Source organism: Ambystoma mexicanum, chromosome 1p (genome assembly GCF_040938575.1).
Source record: "Ambystoma mexicanum isolate Mex_15411 chromosome 1p, UKY_AmexF1_1, whole genome shotgun sequence".
NCBI classification, from domain to species: Eukaryota; Metazoa; Chordata; class Amphibia; order Caudata; family Ambystomatidae; genus Ambystoma; species Ambystoma mexicanum.
Window position 1 is genome coordinate 250701638 of NC_090921.1, and position 19461 is coordinate 250721098.

The 19461-nt window shown below is 49.7% G+C and overlaps 1 protein-coding gene across 2 annotated transcripts in view; it reads left to right on the forward strand.

Annotated features, from left to right (window-relative positions):
- Positions 1–7789: 7789 nt before the first annotated feature.
- The window catches only part of PER1 (period circadian regulator 1), a 44226-nt gene continuing 32554 nt past the window's right edge, over positions 7790–19461 (forward strand). Inside the window, exons 1-2 of one of the 2 annotated variants that reach the window (XM_069646470.1) lie at positions 7790–7936; positions 18365–18914. In XM_069646470.1, coding sequence (XP_069502571.1) covers positions 18595–18914 — 320 coding nt within the window. In that variant the 5' untranslated portion in view covers positions 7790–7936; positions 18365–18594. The remainder of the gene's footprint in view (positions 7937–18364; positions 18915–19461) is intronic. The other variant, XM_069646471.1, reaches the window with a different exon arrangement.

The following is a 19461-nucleotide window of genomic DNA, read 5'->3' on the forward strand; positions in this document are numbered from 1 at the left end:
CCCATCCCACTACCTACTGCAGATCCTCAGAACCACAGCTAGTCTCTGACCTTGCCCGGGTTATACCCCGTTTTGCCAACCCTCTCAGGTCATATGTCTTTTGAGATTGTTTTGGTTGGGTTGCCGCCATTAAAATGGTAAAAGAACACCCTAACCTATGCCTTTACCTTCTGGGGTCTCACCTGCTTTGATGAGAATCTACACAGCATCCTTGGACTGGTCCTCACGGCAACAGGCATCCATGAAAATGTCAAACATGCAATAGGGCATTGCCAGGAGGGCCTGCCCCCACAGCAGGGATAGAAGTTAAGAGTTAATGAGCAGAAGCTAAAAGGAGCTCTTGGATATCCAGCATTAACAAGTGACTAGGAACCACCACTGGGGAAAGGAGGGCGGGCTAGTACAAAGAGTTCCTCAAATCTAGCTTCCACGTAAGATGCAAACCTATCATTCTGTCCAGTATTTATGAACCCTTGTGATTTTAAATGTTGTATAGATGTGTCCTAATGTTGATTTATAGATTGCCCCAAACACACAGAGTTAAATTCACATGGGTGTGTTTGTATAGCATCACTTGGCCTGGAGAGCCAAAGGTAGCTCCTGGTAGCTGTTGGTGTCAAGCTGACCAGGCTCTTCTAGGATACAAGCGGGAGCTGAGCCGCTCCGGCTGCCCTCAATTTCGAACCCTGCACATGCCAGTCAGTTTGGGGCAGTGTTTTGCCTGCGTGGGCCACTTCCCTAAGTGAGTGGACTGTGCAGACGCTGTTTAAACTGTAGTATTCACTCAATGCATCGAAGTGCGTCATTTACAAAATATGGTCCTATAAATACACTCTCAGGTACTACCTAAACAGCTGTTTGTGACAAATCATGAATTGTGATTTGTGAATGTGGATTCATTTTCTGTAACGCCTGGGAAGATGCGGGAGGGTGTGTTGTCCCCTGGCGCTCAATGTGGCTTTGTTAGATGAATATATAAGAATGTATTCAGGGGACAGAGTACAGGTGAACAGGTAGTACAGAGGCCGATGTCCACAATGCAGTGCATGCGTTAGTGTGTAGGTAACAGAATGCTCAGAGGGCACAGAGCCGGTATGTAAAGCAGTGCAGGTCAGCAGGCGCTCAAAAATGAGAGTGCAGGTCAGAGTGCTTTTAGAGAGCAGAGTCCAGGAAACCATTGCGCGGGACAGGGGGAAGGGGTCAGGGGGGAGTTTCAGAACACCTTGCAGTTTAGTGGCGCGTGCAGGGGCCACTGTGCACGGGACAGGGCAGTCACAGCGCACTGGGCAGTTTGGTGGATCCTCGGCGGGCACAGGGCAAATGAATGCCACTCAGAAGGCACTGTATACAGTATGGGATATTAGTCGCCATGTTGCAAGTTAGTGGTTATTCAGAGGCCATAATTCAGTTCGGAGGTTACTCAGATGGCATGCTGCGTAGAGTTGCTCCACACAGCACCCACTTTCTGTGCCAAGGGCCAAACAGAAATGACTAGAGTGAGCACCAGGGGCGAGGAGGTCGTTTGCAGGGAGCTGTTATGATAACAGCACATACGTTCTCTTCAGTATTAATGGTACGTGGTTGGCAATGTCACCAATTCCAGCCTATCAGCATGCTGCATCTATTCAGCCTCCACGGCCTCCCTCTGTCAGTCAATGCAATTATTCAGACACAGCCCAGGACGGTGCTCTCTGGCTACTGGGGATGGAACCTTTCACTTCCTCCTGTGTTGCTCACCCGCGTCCTCCAGCTTCCGCCTAGAAGGAACACTGCATGCCTGGAGTCATGGGTGGAGAGACCCTCCTTATGCAACGCAGGGTATTTTTGAATCAGGACTAGCATGCGCCAAGCTCCCAGTGATTTCATCTCCAGAGAGGAGAGCCCCAACCCAACCCAAGCCTCTTGAGCATTCTTCTAGCGCGTAACATGCATTTGGCTTCCGGAGGACCAGACTTCGGGGATGGTCTGCTACGGTGAAGGATTGTTTCTGACAAAGGAGCGCCACGCTCTAGCACTTCCTCGCGCAGCTACTCATCTCTTTAGACTCGAGTGACAAATACCATGGGCGTTTGTTTAGGTGATGTAACCAATGAGTGACAATGGCCTAGCACATTCTTGTGGGACGCAACAGTCATTTGGACTAAGGAGTGACAGGCCCTGGCGTGGTCATGTAGATTGCCACACTCCTTCACACATTCTCAATGCGCGCTACACTCAGAAGTGAAAGAAGGCTGAGTGAGCGGGAATATCAGAGCATAATATAGCCTTACAGACTGAGGGAGGGGTCTTTGACGTCAGGGAAGGGTCATTATCCCAGGCGATAATAATCCCTCCCTCTCTCTATAAGGCTGTTAGCACATGGTGGCAGTAGCGATACATGTTTTGGATTTTGGGTGGTAAAGTAAAAAAGGTTACTAAAAGAGTGAGTAAAGTAAATAGTTGAGTTAGTAAATTAAATGCGGTTTTATTTTGTAGTAGTAAAGTAACATGGTAATCTTCATAAATAAAGAATTTCAATTGCATCTTGGCTGAACTGGTACAGGTTTAACATGTGCGTTGTCGCGTTACATTGAGAACACTTTAAAACTGGGTAATTCCTTCCCAGCCCCCATCAAACAGCCCTGCAATACTGGTTTATGTTCTTTTGCGTTGCCCTTACTGAAGACTTATATAGACTGACACAAATCTCTAATCCCACACCCACCCCCACCCCCACCTCAGTGCCCACAGTGAGCCAAGAACCAGGCCAAAGTATAGGAAATATATTTCTATTTATTTGGATGAAAGGTAATAGAGATCACACTAAAACGATACATGCCACTTTCTTTGCACAAACTTCTTGCTACACAAATAAATCACACAAGTTGGTCCGGAAAACCACGAAATCACAATACTTTACTTTATACAGAGTACACTTCAAGAATTAATCAAGCTGGTCAATGAAGAAAAGCAATTTACATATGTAGGGCTGTGCACTTTCAATTTTCCTGCACACTTAAGGCTAGCAGATTGGTTTATAGATTGGTACAAATGCATATGGCAATTATGATTTCACCCATACTTTTGATATCAAATAAACAAAGGGTGATTTAGCTGTTTGTTTTCAGACCCCCATCACTGTAAGGTCTGTGTTGGGGAAGTTGTACAGTAAAAATGGAGATGATTTAAACATTTTGGATTTCAGATCCCCCTCCACTTATACGCCTGTGGGGAAGCTAAACAGAAAAAATAGGGATGATTGGAGAATTTTGGATTTCAGACCCCGCTCCACTTAAAGGCCTGTATTGGGGAAGCTGGACAGAAAACATAGGGATGTGAGCTTATAGCCCATTGGATAACGTGCATGCAATGGATGGGATGCAAAATAACTCTGACACCAAATAATCAAACCAACTCAGAAAGATAGCAGAGGTTTGCTGTTTTAACAGATATCAACGGAGGTTTGCTTGAGTTCTCTCAGTACATTTCACATAAAAACACCTTTATATACTAAAACGTTGTCATAAGTGACGTCATACTATGTGGCATATAAGGAAAAACCTATGAGGGGTTGTGATAGGCTCAAGGGGAACATCTAAGTATACGTTCTATAAGGGGTGGGATTGTAATTGGATATCTACTGTCAGATGGATAACTTATGCCTGCCTCTAAAACATGTCATCTTAAACAATATTAAGTACACTGTTTATCATTGGCTCTCAAACTGTAAGGCCCTTCATTATATGGCCCTCTACAGTTGGATGGCATGCTTGTGCCATGTCTGGAAAATTCGGTTCACTTAGCAGCATGTGAGCTCAGACCCAGGTGTCAGGAGGTGGACTTGACTTTACCTCCCACCCAATTAACCCAACGTCTCTCATCACCCATGCCTTCTGCCATGACGATTGTCTTTGAACTTGGCCTTGAAGAGTATTGTTGTCTCTGGGAATATAAGAGAGTGCGAGCACGCACTATCCTAGTTCTAGACTCCATGCTCAACTCTATTTCTATACTTGGCTCACGTGACAGGAGACCAAGATTTGGACTATTTTTCAGCATTTAAATGTCTTAAATGAATAAAACATGGCAGGCATGGTGTTCTTTCTTTGCACCTTAACTGCCTTTGAGAATAGATAACCAGTGTTGGCTGCTTTGACTTTGACTCCAGGCCAAACAGCTTCGCCCCACATATCCACGATCTGAGCTAATTCCTGCAGCGATGCAGCTCTCGGCCTTTCCTTTCCATGGTTCCAGGCATACTAAATTCATGACACTGATGTCTAGCTCCTATACAATGGCGGCTCCACCTGCAGTCTATTCACTACATATAGCCAGCTTCTAAATTCACTTAGTCTACTTGCGTTGCTGCATCTGTACAGTTATTGAACGGCTTGCATTTTCTGCAGTGCGTCACACACGTGAAATCTTCCTCTCACATATGAAAGTTTACTCAATTATTAACTTCGCCATCAGTTCTATAAGGTTCATGCATTCTCTTCAGCCAGTGTTCTTAGTGCGTCGTTTGTCTCTTTTAATGTCACCAGCTCCTCTTTTACATGTTTCATATTCCTTCGGGGAGTTCCTCCCTCAGATTATTGTCTCTTCGAGAATACATCTGGTAGGGTTTTCTCAGAGGGTACGTTCTTTCAAATATTCACTGTGGTATGGTCACAACTGCTGGTGTCAAGCAAGGTACAACCTCAGGCTTCCAACATAGAGGAGGTAGGGGTGGGATTTCCTGCAGAGGCATTCAGCTGCTCCTCTACAGATGATTTGAGAATGTTGGATTTCAGATCCCCTTCCACCTCTGGTAGGGTAACTAAGAAATAATCCTCTAGTTAGGATTACCCAGTTAAATTACAGTTTATCGTTTTCAGCGCACGCTCGGATTGAGTTTTGTTAATTTCGAATTGTAACAAAAATTACCCTGTGTTGTTCTGCCAAGGGTAAATAATTAAATTCATATTTTTAGTTAAATGGGCTAAGGATCTACACAGTTTTGCCTCCCACCCCGCCCACTAAGAAGGGAAAGGATTTAAGGCAAGCAGACCACCCCCACCTTTGGTTTCAATTGGCTCAATTCTACTTACATTGAAAGCCTCTGTTTAAAGTTCAGGAAAGCCAGCTGCATTTTAGGAACCTCTTGGAGAACAGTGCAGGTGTCCGGTCACTCCACTCTCAAGGATTGTCCCCAGCTCTTCACCATAGGACCCAGACACCATGTAGGCCTCCCCATCAATAGACAGTTCCACCAAGATACAAGCTCGGCAATCTCTTCTGGTGTTTCCTTGTGGCCGTCAGATCGTAATTTTCATCAGATCTCCCCTTTCCTCATAGTGCATCCAAATTATATACCAGTGGTGACATTATCAAGATTTCAATACCGGGCGATGCCCTGCAAGAATTATCGCAAACAGGATTGGACAGTTACCCTTCGCTCTACCACCAAGCCCAGCCTCTCTCTAAGGATTAGTTTAGTGGTCTGGAGCATACTCATGGGAGTTCCCATTTGCAATCCTCTTTTGTTGTCATTTCAACTTTTGGCAAAAATCTAGATATGTGTCAAAAACTTTGTGATTTACTAGTAACTGCCATAATATATATTATATATATGTATTCCATTTCAGCTTATGATGGGGAATATAATAAAACAACAGCCGGGTTTGCACCATGTTGCACGGCCGTTTGACAATTTTTCTGCCATTTTTACATAAGGCATAATAGTTAGGAACATGCAATTTATTCCCTACATTCCTAATTTTACCCTCCACCAGTTTGCCAACTCTCAAATTCACAACATGTTCAGAGCAGACAGGAATACCTTTTAGCTGGTCATTTCAATTTCCTAAGTTGTAGGTGGATGATTTCAACACAATTGCCTGGAAATTATCTAAAAAATGAAACATATGCAATTAGTGTGACTTGCGGTTTCTGGGAAAATGCAACAATTGTGATTGTCCATTTAAAAAGGGAATCGTCATATGTGCAAATACGAGCTCTGCTTCCTCTAAGCCATTTGCCATTCCTAGCCAGCTTGTGCTCTACATTTTTTTATTAGCCTCTTTGTTGCTTGAATTCACAGTTCATCCTTGATTGCAGCCCTTGTTCTCACACATCCCCTACATTCCGGTCATGCACTGGCTTCAATATTTTGCCTGCACAGAACTGCCCTCAGAGACAGCAGGTCTAGGGAAACTTGGCTTTCAACACACTTTAGGGAGGCCACATTTTATTGCAGTTGTAAACAGTTGGAATGAAAAAAAAAAGGATTTCGGTGTGGGGGATCCTTTGTGAAGTTAGCCCAGAGACCCACAATATGTCCTTGAAAGGAATTCACATATTGCATTTTCTAACTTCAGCTTTGATTCTTTGTCATACGGTGTGTATTACTGATCAGGGTTCACTTTGTTTTTGTGCCAAAAGTGCAGGGCTGTTTCTCTCAGTCATTAATAAAATACACTTTTAATTATCTGCGGTGTGTTATTCTGCTGAAAAGTGGGTCTGAATTGTCACAGTGCATCACCTTTTGATGGATGGCAGTTTCAGTGAAAATGTGGCATTTATTTCTCAGCCAGTAATGTGATGTGATTTCCAATCTGCCCACATAGTCTGCCTAAATAGGCCCCTTTTCAGCGTGCAGGTTTATGAATGCTGGAAATCCATTTCCCCAGTGGGCCCTTCAGTTCTGTTGGCTTGGGGCCTTTGATTAAACCCACAGCATGCATTTGGTGTAATGTACAAGCAAGTATTAAATGGCATGCTGCAGCAAAAAAGGCCTCCCAGAGTGAGTGTCTTCTTGAAAAAAAATATTGCCTAGAAATTGCATTGTTCTTTCCCTGGCTGCTTCTGAAGACAGAATATTCATAATGCAGTGAATACCAGTAGTTATTGAATGCACCCTAAACATTCTGATTGGCTGAGAGGTCAATAACGATCTCCATGAGCTAATAGTCATACTAGCTTCAGAAGTGAAAGGCTGAGTGAGATGCTATGCCAGTGTATAATAGTGCTCTCGTTACCCACCAGCAACAGGCCATAGCACGCTCATTGATATACATACCTCTTGGCAAATGTGCCAGAACTCAATCATATTAAAACAGGGCAGAATATATGTTTACTGTGGAGCGGGGATACCCCTAAACAGCTCACATTGAGTACTATAATCGTTTTGATGCCTCTGCTCGGGAGTGGCCACTCCCTTCCCCTCCCTCTTTCCACCTTCCTGTAGAGACTGCTACTGGGGCATATGCACTGATCCTTGACATTTGTTTGGGGAGTGTAACAACTATCACTTTAACTTAGGCGTGACAGACGCCTAGCACATACTTTTATACTGTACTATTCGTTTTAAAACTGGGATGACAGCGCCCTGGCCTCTGTGAAATGCATATGCGGCACGACACTCGGATCGAAAGGCCCGCCCCGCCCCGCCCGCTCTCCCCTCCTAGTTGAAGCATTACCGAGACTCGGCTCCCTCGGGCTCTGGGCTCTCTGCCGCAACTGGCGCGGGACCAGGGAAAGCGCATGGCGAGCCTGCTGCCGCGCTGTGCTTGTTGTTCTGCTGAAGCTCGCCCGCTCATTGGCGGACACAGAGCAACGCCCCACCCCGACCGTGCCGCAGCTCCTCGTGGAGCGGTGCCTGCTCGGAATTCTGCGTTCTGATTGGTCGCGCTGGGAACCAATGAGCGCGCTGAGAGCCCTGCACCGGGCCGCACCACGATCCACGTGCGGCAGGCAAAGCCAGGCGCTGACATCACCTAAAGGAGTAGACCAATAGGAAGGTTGGACGGCCTCTTATGCAATGAGCCTGGCACATGTCTGCCACGGCGGGCACGGCAGGCAAGAGAGGAGGTACCCGAGCTCTTGAGACTCATTCGGAACCTGGTGCTTCTACTGACTAGACGTGCCAGGAACACAGCTAGAGACTGCCAGAGAGGCGAAGAATGCCAGAGGACAGGTAGGAATAAGCTCTGTGCCCCCTTCGCCATCAGCACTCTACCGTTCTCCACCTGTTTCACATTTCGGCCAGCACCCACCTCTCTCTCTCAATCCGCCTTCCCGTCGCTGCGAGCACACCGCCGGGCTCCACCTGCGGCTGCCATGCGTTCCATCTGCTCCCCTGGGCCACTGCCAACACACTCCATGTCTCCCCATGGCCCTTGTCCCTGCTCCCTGCTCCGGTGGTGCCTGGACTGTGCACACCGCACCCACCCACCTGCCCCTACGACCCGCTGCACTGCTTCGTCAAGTCGCTGTAGGCAGGCACAGACACCCCCCCCCCGCAGCAGGCACAGACACCCCCCCCTCCTGCAGCATGCAAACTCGCGAAGCCCCCTTCACTGATGATGGCGCGATTTATTGTGTGCTTTTCTACTTTGAGACTGTAACTGTGTGTTGTTTATTTATGTTAATTTGTAAATGCGCCATATGCCACACTAGCCATCGGGTAAAGGATGGAAGGGTGGGGGCGCAGGTGGGTAAACAGATATTTTAACGGTGGTGGACTAACCCCATACTGACAAATAATAGACACGATAGAATAAGCGCCGACAAAGTGATGTACTGTCAGTACGAGCAGTAGTTGTGCATAGTCAAGGCAGTGTCATTGTATGTGTTTGTTGGAAGGTGGTATGGGGCCAGAGTGCTGTACTGTCATTATGAGTAGTAAGTAGCTGTGTATAGCCAGTGTCACTGTATCTGTTTGTTGGAAGGTGGTATGGGGCCAGAGTGCTGTACTGTCATTATGAGTAGTAAGTAGTTGTGTATAGCCAGTGTCACTGTATGTGTTTGTTGGAAGGTGGTATGGGGCCAGAGTGCTGTACTGTCATTATGAGTAGTAAGTAGTTGTGTATAGCCAGTGTCACTGTATGTGTTTGTTGGAAGGTAGTATTCGGCTCTCTTCGTGTGTGGCAGGGGCCAATACTATTGTGCATCTCACCAGCGCAAGGCTCCCCAGAGAGTCACCACTGTCCGTGCCTCCTTAAGCAGCGCCGATCTTCCTCTGTGCGGCCGTGCCTTTACTCTTCCCTTCTCTAAGAGGGGAAGAGACGAGCCCAGCCGTACAGATTCCTGGCGCTGCTGAAGCCTTGTGTGCTCTTGGCATTTTGGCGTGTTGATGTTTTCGACACAAGTCTACCTAAGAGCGCCACCACCTACCTCTGTGATATTGATTCTCCTATTTAATTAGTTACATTGAATAGCACTGTCCTCTGAATTTAATTGTATCTAGGCGCTTTATGCGAGGTGGCTAGTTTGGTGATTGAGCAACTTGTGAGTGTCATTGTGTGCAGGATCTAAAGCACTAGATGATGTTGCAAAAGTGGAGCTACACAACGCGGAAGGGGACTGTCCATCAGAAGATGGGGGTCGACAGGTTGGGGGTGGGGCGCAGCGGGGCGAAAAGCACAACATGGTATACTGTACTTGAGGATGTGCAGGAAGCGATATGCAGTCTAGGGGAAGCTGTGCAACCCTGGGTGGGGCTGTACAGGACTCATAGGGGGTGCACATCACTGCAGGGGGCAGTACAGTACGCGGGACGTAGGTGCAGTAATCATTGGGGGTGTAAAGCTTAGGAGGGGGACTGCAAAGCATAGGCTGCCCATCACAGCAGAGAATGGTACAGTACGGGCGGGTCGAGGGGGCGGATGTACAGTAATGGAGGAGCTGTATCATACGCACGGGAGGGGGGCTATTTCAGAGTAGTCAGGAGTGCTCTGTCGTGGTGGGTGGAGGCGCTGCAGGCGCCCTGCTGTAATAAAATGCGCCCCGCTCCTGTGCTGGCGCCGGGGTTCCAGCAAGAGAAAGGGGTGCTTTTTTCACACTAGAGCACTGATGCCAAACCAGCATGGGGGCAGCCTTTCAGGGGCATCGGCAACTTCCTGCTCCACCATGGGAGCGGTGCCACTGCTGGCTGGGCAGCTGGGTCAACTCAGCCTTTCATCCTTCCTAAGTCCGCTGTGTGGGCTAATAACGTCTCCTGTTATGTCAGCGGCTTGAGACCTATGGATGTGTAGCGCTATATGAGAACTGCATGAATATTATTATTATGAGGGTGTAAAATGAAGGGTTGCGCTGCAGAGGAGGGGGGTGCCGGGGTGTTGCACTGAAGGGGTCACCGCAGGGGCGTGGCTGGGCATGAGCGGGCGTTGCGTAGGAAAGCACAGGCGTATTGTACAGCGCTTGCACGTGCGGGACGGCATGGGTTGGGTGGGGGTGTTGTACCCTACTGGTGCTGCAGCATTTTTCTCCTCGGCATTGCTATGTTTGTCTGCCATCCTACTTCTGGCTCGCGCCTTCTCTCCATCCCTCCTATGTATGTAATGCTATCCCCCTCCTCCTGTTTTGCGATTCGCGCTCCTCCTTTTCTCCTACTGCGCTCCCGCCACTCCTTCCCCCCGCTACCATCCTCCCTCCTCGCACAATGTTTACCATTACCTTGCTGCATGTCACACACGACAAGGCACCCACCCGAATGGTTCCAATATACAACCAAGCTATGCAGAGCATGTACAGCAGACCAACACACTTGCTTTTTCTGGACTGACACTGCCCCACTCCTTCTAGCACTCCGTCGTGTAAAAGTGCGCCTCTGTACTGCTCCCCACATATAGGACGGCCTCCTTTTCATATGCCCCGCGCCTGTATGAATGTCCTTCCTGTGGAAAGCCCCGCCCGCAGAAGTGTGCCCTCTCGGGGTTTCTAGACCCTTCTCATGATGGGGTGTTGTGGTGATTTTGCCTCGTCGTTGTGGGATTGTCTCCATGCGACTTGTTGGCCCCTCCCTCGCAGTGCCATTGGATCGTTGTGCCAGGAATGTCACATTGTGGTGGCATTCATGTATCGTGACTGGATTTGAGGCTAATGATAGGTTCGGCGTCTCCCTGTTCGAACTGGCCCACCCATGTCTTTAATAATAACAATCCGGGTATTATATAGCGCCTCTTGTCAGATTTCTTCGCTTCTATGTGATGCAATAATGGGTGTTATGTAATATACAAGTGTATAAATCGAGGCTCAAACTGCACTCGGTCGTAAACACAGGCCTCTCATGAGTGGCGGGGGGGGGGGGGGGCAAAAGAGTTGCTTTGATTGCTGGGCGGGTTGCACCGCTCACTGAATTTGCACTGCGGGTTGTGATTTCTGTTTGAATTCCGCCGGACCCCGCCCCTTCTGTGGGCGATGAATTCAATGCTATTGTGAGGGATACATAGAAGTGATACGTGCTATTTAAAGCAGCGAGGGTGGGCAAACGCGCGTTGGCGGCATAACGCGTATTGTTATTATTTGTCATGTGTTTATGAAGTCACACTGTTGTTAGCGGGGAGTGGGGGGATGGGGCGGCTGCCCCCCTCCCCCCCGTTCTTCATGGGCTGTGAACTCTAGTGCCTCATTTCTACTAGCTTGTCGCATACGTGCTAAGAGAGCCGCTGCATCTCAACTAGACCCCCTTGAACCCCCACTTCACCACGTGACTTTGCGCTGTTCCGTAGTGGAAGCCGCGAATAGGTGCGGTTGCGTATTTTCTGGCTGGAATTAGAAATAATTGCTCGTGCAGGCGTGCGCGTATCTGCGCGTCTACCCTCCCAGCGCATGTGCAGGATCCTGTGTTTACACGTGTGTAGAACCCAGGCCGCTATTCTTAATGCACCCCCCCACCCACCCCTCTTCCACCTTGATGCATATTACGCGGTACAAACCTTGCCCCCCGGCCCCCCCATCATGTGAGATGTGATTTATTATACGTGTTGCCGAGTCGGTCCTTTGTGTCCCGGTTCCACTTTTCATGTAACTTGCTCTTCATCGCCCCCATACTGGAGGAGATGCCCTGTCCGACTGCCCACCTGTGCAGTGTGGCAGAAGACCAGCCCCAGGATATTTCCCGAATAGCTGGTTAAGTCACTGCCCTGAATCATGGGGTTCCCCCAGCCACCCTCCCCCGGCCCCTCATTTATCTGGATATCGGTGTATTTTCAGACCCCTGTTTGAAGCCCAATATATTAACAGATGAAAGCGCTCCAGAAAAAGCTCTGGCGGGGCCTTTGGAGCTGAAGGTCAGAGGCTGGGCGGGGAGCGAGCTTTCTCGTGCTTTCAATGACCATCCTTCTCCGCTGACCTTTCTTTGCAAAGGGTGACCTACTGGATGCTTCAGGGGCTCCCCCTGCGCCCCCACTGGGGGCTTTGCTAGCCAGGGGGTTTGTGCAGGCGAGGCTGAGTAGCGGCTGCATTCTGTGGGGCCCTCCGGATTGAAGAGAGCCCGGTGGCCATCCCTCCCTCCCTCCTGACCCACCTCTGATACTATAGGCTCAGAGTCTTCGTAATCTCAAGGAGCTGCGTGCGTCCCTTCCTCAATCCAAGGGACGTAAACTCCGCGGCCTGCCCGGTCTCAGGGGGCCTGCCCCCCCTGTTTTGTGGGGCGTGCTGCTCTCAGTGAGCAGGCCGTCTGCCTCAGAGCCCTCTTCTATTTCCTGTCCCTACTCCTCCATCCTCGGGCCCTCCTTCTGGGCCTGTCGGTTGTCATGGAGATGGATGGCTGCCTCGGCCTCTACTCGCGTCTGCTGAGTGGTACCCGCATCTGATTGTTTGATTAGCCGTGCCGTCTGCTCCCCGACTGAGACAGGTGTTTGTCCCCCCCTTTCCCCTCCCTGGCTGCTCAGCCAAAGTGGGCACATCGGATCTACCAGTGGGCCTGGTACTTGCCCACTCCCTGCATAGATGGGCTCAGTAGGAGCCCATGTAATCGCCCAATGTGCTGTGACGCCTCTCCATATCCCCTCGGATTTCTCAATGAGTTGGGTACCCCCCGCCCTGTGACCCGGGGCGCACTGTCAGCAGCTCTCTGGCATTCTGTGAATCACGGTGTGTCACAGGACAGGACTGCAGCAGCTGAATGACCCGATAAGCAGGGCTTTGCTGTGTTGCTAAGCAGGTTAATCGCTGCTTCCTGGCACTCTTCCACGAGGCCTCTTCATGGCCAGGTGTGGCACGGCAAGTGTTTGGGGCATGTGAAGCCGGTGTTAGTTGGTGGCATAGGAAGTCTGGTCTTTGCTGTGGGTACTAAATGAGTACTAACTGGGATTATATGCGGGCTGGCGGTGTGTGTGTGCGGGTGGTGGAGGGTTCTTTCGCTGTGGAGTGACTGCTCTGTCCAGTTCTCTTAGTTCCTGGATTCGTGTTCAGGGGTTTCAGGTGTATGGATTATGACCCATGTGAGTTCGCCCAGAGAAGGCCATGATGGCGGCACATCATGGCCGGTGCAAGCTCCCCCAAAGCAGGCCAGAGCGACTTGCTGGCTGATGAAGGTAGCATGGCTGGTGTTCTGCTATGAGCGCCTGCAAGAAGGCCAGTGTGGCTTCTTATGACTGAGCGAGCTCTCTGGGGAGGACTCCCGGGCAGCTCATTATAACCCACATGGCTCATTATGGCTGGTTAAGTTCCCCTTGGCTGGGCCCGAGAGACTCTTCATTGTTGGTCTGAAGTCCCCAAAAGACCAGGCTGGCACATCATGGCAGGCCTGAACTCCTCCAGAGGGTGGCAGGGAAGCACATCATGGCTGGCGTGGCCAGGATGACTCATTCTTGGCAGAACTTGGGGCACATTGACCAGTATTTGCTTCTCCAGAGGATGCCACCGTCTCTCAGAAAGTTGTGGATAAGCTCCAGAGAGAGGCAGAATGGCTCATTAAGGACCGCATGAGCTCCTCCAGAGGAGACCAGAGTGGCACATTATGACTTGTATGAACTCAAGAGGATGGCAAGGCGGCACAAGAGGAAAGGCTGATGAAGCCAATTAGAAAGGATGAAAGTCTTCCCAGCCCCCATGGGTTCATTTCTCCCAGTCCCTGGAGGCGCATTTCCCAGTCTGTGGTGGGAGGGGGGGGGGGTTAATTGTTCATGCCCTTGGAACAGTCGCACCAATTGAATGGTCCAGACCCCCATGGCGAGAATGCCAGCATGTTGCCGAGCCACGCTCTGTCTCCAATATCTGCTAATGGCCCACTAAGTGATGGCGCCTTGACTTAGTCATGTCTGCAAGCAGGGGCACAGCTCACCTGGCTAGCTGTGCATCAGCCCAGGCCAGCAGAGAGCATCCTGCAGTAAACGGGGGCGAATTACCAGCGGCAGCGTCTGTGTTGGTTGAACACAAGGGTGTTTCCTGGAAATACGCCTCGGCCCAGAAGTACCTTTGTCCAGGATGCAGAAGCTCTAGCTACGGCATCCTCCATGGCTCACGACTGCCTTCTTGGCCTGTGGGCTGCCTCCACATCTTCCCTGGTTCGTGGGCTGCTTCCACATCCTCTATGGTTCTGCATCCACCCCCTCCATGGTTCAAAGGCTGCCTCCAAGGTTTGTGGACACCCTCCATGGTTTACGGGCTGCCTCCACATTCTCCATGGTTCGCGGACATCCTCCATGGTTTACGGGCTGCCTCCACATCATCCATGGTTCATGGGCTACCTCATTGCCTTCTATGGTTGATGGGCTCCATCCACCACCTCCATGGTTCACATGCTGCCTCCAAATTTCCCGGGCTGCCACCAAGGTTCCCTGGCTGTCTCCACATCCTTCATGGTTCGTGGGCTGCCTCCACATCCTCCATGGTTCATGGGCTGCATCCAACCCCTCCATGGTTCACAGGCTGCCTCCATTGTTTGCGGACATCCTCCATGGTTTACGGGCTGCCTCAACATCCTGCATGGTTCATGGGCTACCTCATTGGATTCTATGGTTCATGGGTGCAATCCACCACCTCCATGGTTCACGGGCTGCCTCCACATCCTCCATGGTTCGCGGCCTGTCTCCACACCCTCCATGGTTCGCGGACTGCCTCCACACCCTCCATGGTTCCCGGGCTGCCGCCACAACCTCCATGGTTCCCAGGCTGCCTCCACACCCTCCATAGTTCCCGGGCTGCCTCCACACCATCCATGGTTCCCGGGCTGCATCCACACTGTCCATGGTTCCCGGGCTGCCTCCACACCTGCCATGGTTCCCGGGCTACCTCCACACTCTCCATGGTTCCCGGGCTGCCTCCACACCGTCCATGGTTCCCGGGCTGTCGCCACAACCTCCATGGTTCCCAGGCTGCCTCCACACCCTCCATAGTTCCCGGGCTGCCTCCACACCATCCATGGTTCCCGGGCTGCCTCTACACCCAACATGGTTCCCGGGCTGCCTCCACACCCACCATGGTTCCCGGGCTGCCTCCACACCGTCCATGGTTCCCGGGCTGCCCCCACACCGTCCATGGTTCCCGGCTGCCTCCACACCCGCCATGGTTCCGGGGCTACCTCCACACCCTTCATGGTTCCCGAGCTGCCTCCACAACCTCCATCGTTCCTGGGCTGCCTCCACATCCTTCATGGGCTACCTCCCCATCCTCCATCGTTCATGGACTGCATCCACATCCTTCATCGTTCATGGGGTGCCTCCACATCCTCCATGGTTCCCGGGCTGCCTCCACACCCTCCATGGTTCCCGGGCTGCCTCCACACCCTCCATGGTTCCCGGGCTGCCTCCACATCCTCCATCGTTCACGGGCTTCCGATGCAGCCTCCATGGGTCATAGGTCGCCTTAATGGTACCTACCCTTCCCTCTGCCCGTTCACCCTTAACCCTCTGTGCATTCTGACACCCGGACCCCTTGCAGTTGGCCTTTCCATGCAAGCACAGTGGTAGGAGACGGTTTGGCAGCACCTCCCTCACATATGCGTTCCAGCTAGCACCTTATGCTCTTTCCAACATGTAGATTTAGTGTCTACGATGGATACATTCTCATTGTATGCAAATTAGACTAAGTGAGTTTATGAAAATATATTGTATGAATAAATAAAACACATAATTATGATACAGCACGATAGGCACGCACACAATGTGACAATTGGACACACAATAAAATGTACAAATCAGGAACGTTTAGATGGAGAAACGGGTACTGTCGAAGGCTTTAGCGAGCAGTAGCGTGCTTGCTGTGGCCTAGTCCGGGACCATCCAGGGGGCCTGAACAGCATTGGGAAATGATTTTGCCCCCTGATCCAGCACCCTGTTGGAGGGAAGCTCACACTAGGATCGGGAAGAGATGGCTCGTAGTAGCAGCAGTAATTTATATAGCGCCTTTTCCCATTACTATGGTCTCAACGCGCTAGTGGTGGGAACGCCTCGCCGACCGCAGTCCAGAGTATGGGAGCATTCTCATAAAAGGCTTAGAATGCGTGCGTGCATTTGGGCAATATAGGGAATTAGGTGGGCTGGCCGGGTTCCAGTTAATAACCCAAGAGATCAAGCATGTAGACGGGTGCTAAGAGAGGTCAGGAGAGTGCGCGAGTGCAAGAGACTCTTTATGTGTCCAGCTGGACCGAATTTATCTTGTAGATTGTCGCTGTATTCTGATGACAGAGGTGTTGAGGCTGGTGGTCAGTCAAAATGTCGAAAATAAAATGTAGAATGACAATAATGTCAAAAAATAAATGTAGAAAAAAAATGTCGAATTCCCTCTTTTTTAATTATATATTTATTTTGGGGTCCGGGAATAAAAAAAAAATGGGTAAAACAAAAAAAAAAGAAAAAAAGGGGGGGTTGGGGGGGAACCCCCCATTTCGAATAAAAAACGTCATAAAATAAAATTCGACATTTTTTTTTTCTACATTTATTTTTCGACATTTTGACTTTCTACATTTTGACTTTCTACATTATGACTATAACCGTTGAGGCTTAATCTGGTGTAAGGAGGCAAAAGGAGGCCCAGCAAGACCGAATTTGTCGTAGGTCATTGCTGCATTCTGATGCGTGCTTGTGGGTTGTCATGCCTGCGGCAGATGTCCACCGAAGTGTTGCATTCATACGTACCTTGAGGCCGGGATGGACCTTTCTTATTTACGCCGCTGTTTCATCAGGTTGTCTGTGTGAGAGTGTCCTCTAGGTGCACTAGCTGGGTTGCCATAATAGGTTTTCTAAGCGTCGTGAACAAGCTATCGTGATGCATCTTCTAAGCGTGATAGACCTTTTGCCTTAAAAACATGTAAATCCAACACATTTCCTACTAAAGATCTGCTTTGGGCATAAGCAGCTTGGCCCCAAACCTAATTTTGTTGAACCGCTGTGCAAATCATTTTATTATAAAAGAAAAATGCTGCAATGTGACAATCGTGCTTGGCTTTCCAAGTGTTACTGTAAATATTTAAATTATGGATAAAGACATTTGGGGGTGATTCAAGGAATTTTTAGTGCAGTGCAAAGTGACTTTTCACTGGTGCAAAATGACTTTACAAAAAGTACTCTTCGCCGTGCTAATTGGTCCTAAATCACGGTGAAAAGAGTACTTTTGCAGTGCAAAGCGACTTTGCACTGCAAAAATACACTTTGCATCGCTGTGTGAATCAGGGTGTTTGTTGGCAGCGAAAAGTCACTTTGCACCACACTAACAATTCCATGAATCAGGCCCTTACAATATGAACGCCAAAAGGGGGCTTTCATTTGCAGTTAAAGAAAGTAGACAGACAGAAATCTGATTAGATTAATAGTCAATGGGAAAATAGTTTTGGTGTAAAAACCTTCTTAATTTATTTATCTGACCAGGCGTTTCTAAAGTAAAGCCAGGAGCAAAATAAATGTTACTTGATATTGTGAAAGTATTGAAGGAAACCATGTGAGTTCTTGTATAACGCGTCATATTCCCGGTTCCTTCTAGTTCTAAGCACTGCAGTAAGTAACTAGTTCACCCAATTTAATGCTGCTGGTCGTTTTCCCCCCACTATTAAATCGAATATTGACAGAGTGAATTTATACGGGCTAGATTATCAAAGCTTTGCACTTGTTCAAAAAAGCAAAGCAAGTCAATTTAGTGCCAAATTTGCTGCTTAGATAATACGAAATTAAATCGCCCCCTGTATAGCGGGATCGTTTAGTACTACAACCCCCCGAATCCCCAAACTTGGAACGTCCCTTTTTCAACCATTCATTGCTTTTAGGAAAAGAACAAGGACAGCATGGCCATTGAGGGCAATGACTGATGCCCGGGAAGGGTGGTGGTGCCACCACTTTAAGGTGACAATGTAAATGCGTCTAGCCTTAATCTTGGGCACATCCGATGAAAAGGGGGCACCGTGTGAGGATCACTTCAAGCTTTAGGGCAGCGGGTAACTATCATGTTTATAACCCCCCACCTCCCTGGAGTAAAAAATGTTGCTTCCAGGGCCACCCTATAAGCTAGAACTAATATGTTCTATTAATTGCAAGGCTAGGGGTCCACTGTGGGTGGCACCAGCAAATGTTTGGGAGCTTCAGCATTGCCTCCGCCCCCCATGCCCACGCCTTGTCTTAGTTGTACCTTTGTCTGATCTCTGATCTCTTGCTCTTTTTCTCCTTCCCCCTTCTCTCTGATATTGCAGGTTGCGCTCTCGTTCTTCTTTGACTGGATGAGCCCCACTGTCTCCCACGTCCAACCTTCTCTGTTTGGGGGTGCAGGAATTACTAGGGAGGGGCTGTGTGTCTTCTCTGCTTCTCATCTGCCCACGACTATTGCCTAAGCCGTGTCGGTTCCTTTTCCAGGTGCGTTTCTTACAGTACCCATTTCTCTTGGAACAAGGATGCCACTGGTTGGCACCGGCCCAAATAAGTTATGAGTGTAAGCTGTGAGACAGGAAGTGCCCACGCTGAACTGGCAGGACATTTTGAGGTCAGCAATGGGGGCACTGGTCCTCCCAGTAGTGGTCGTCGTCCGCGGCCACCCCGCGAAGTGGTGGTGGAGCAGCAGAGCCAGTCCAACGATGATACAGATGCCAATGGCTCAAGTGGCAATGAGTCCAACGGCCATGAGTCCAACGGAAACGAGTCCAATGGTGCAGAGTCGAGAGGGCGGGATTCACGCTCCTCCCACAGCAGCACAAGCGGCAATGGCAAGGATTCTGCCCTGCTGGAGACCACAGAAAGCAACAAGAGGTGAGCAGGTGGGGTTGTGCTGGGATAGCGGTGGTATGATATGATATGATGGGTTATTTACAACGCGCTTAATAACCAGAGGTTTCTAAGCGCGGGCCAGGGGATCGAACCTGTGGTGCTCCGCGTCGTCATGCTTCCAAGGCGAGCACGTTGCCCTTGGGCTATACTCCCGAGTCAGGGGTAGTCTCAGCCAGGTACTTACCTGTAGAGGACCTCTCAGCATCCAGTGCACAGTGTGGCTATTCTAATGGGAATGGGCATATTCCACCCTTGGAGGGAATCGAGAGGTGAACAGGGTGGCATCTGCTGGAACGGGCATCTTGGAACACTGAGGGCTGCCACCCTGCTGAGGAAGTGTATGGTGCTGGTGGCTGGATTAGCGAGGTGGGTTCGTGTAGTGTACATCTGAGTGTAGCATGCTTTACACAGGGCTCTCAGTTCTAGGTTCTCCGCGTAATGGAGTCCTGGAGCAGTGTGCTTGTGTTGGGTATTGTCTTTGGAGATTTATTCTATGCTCACTTCGGATTTCTCTGTCTACCCTCAGCAG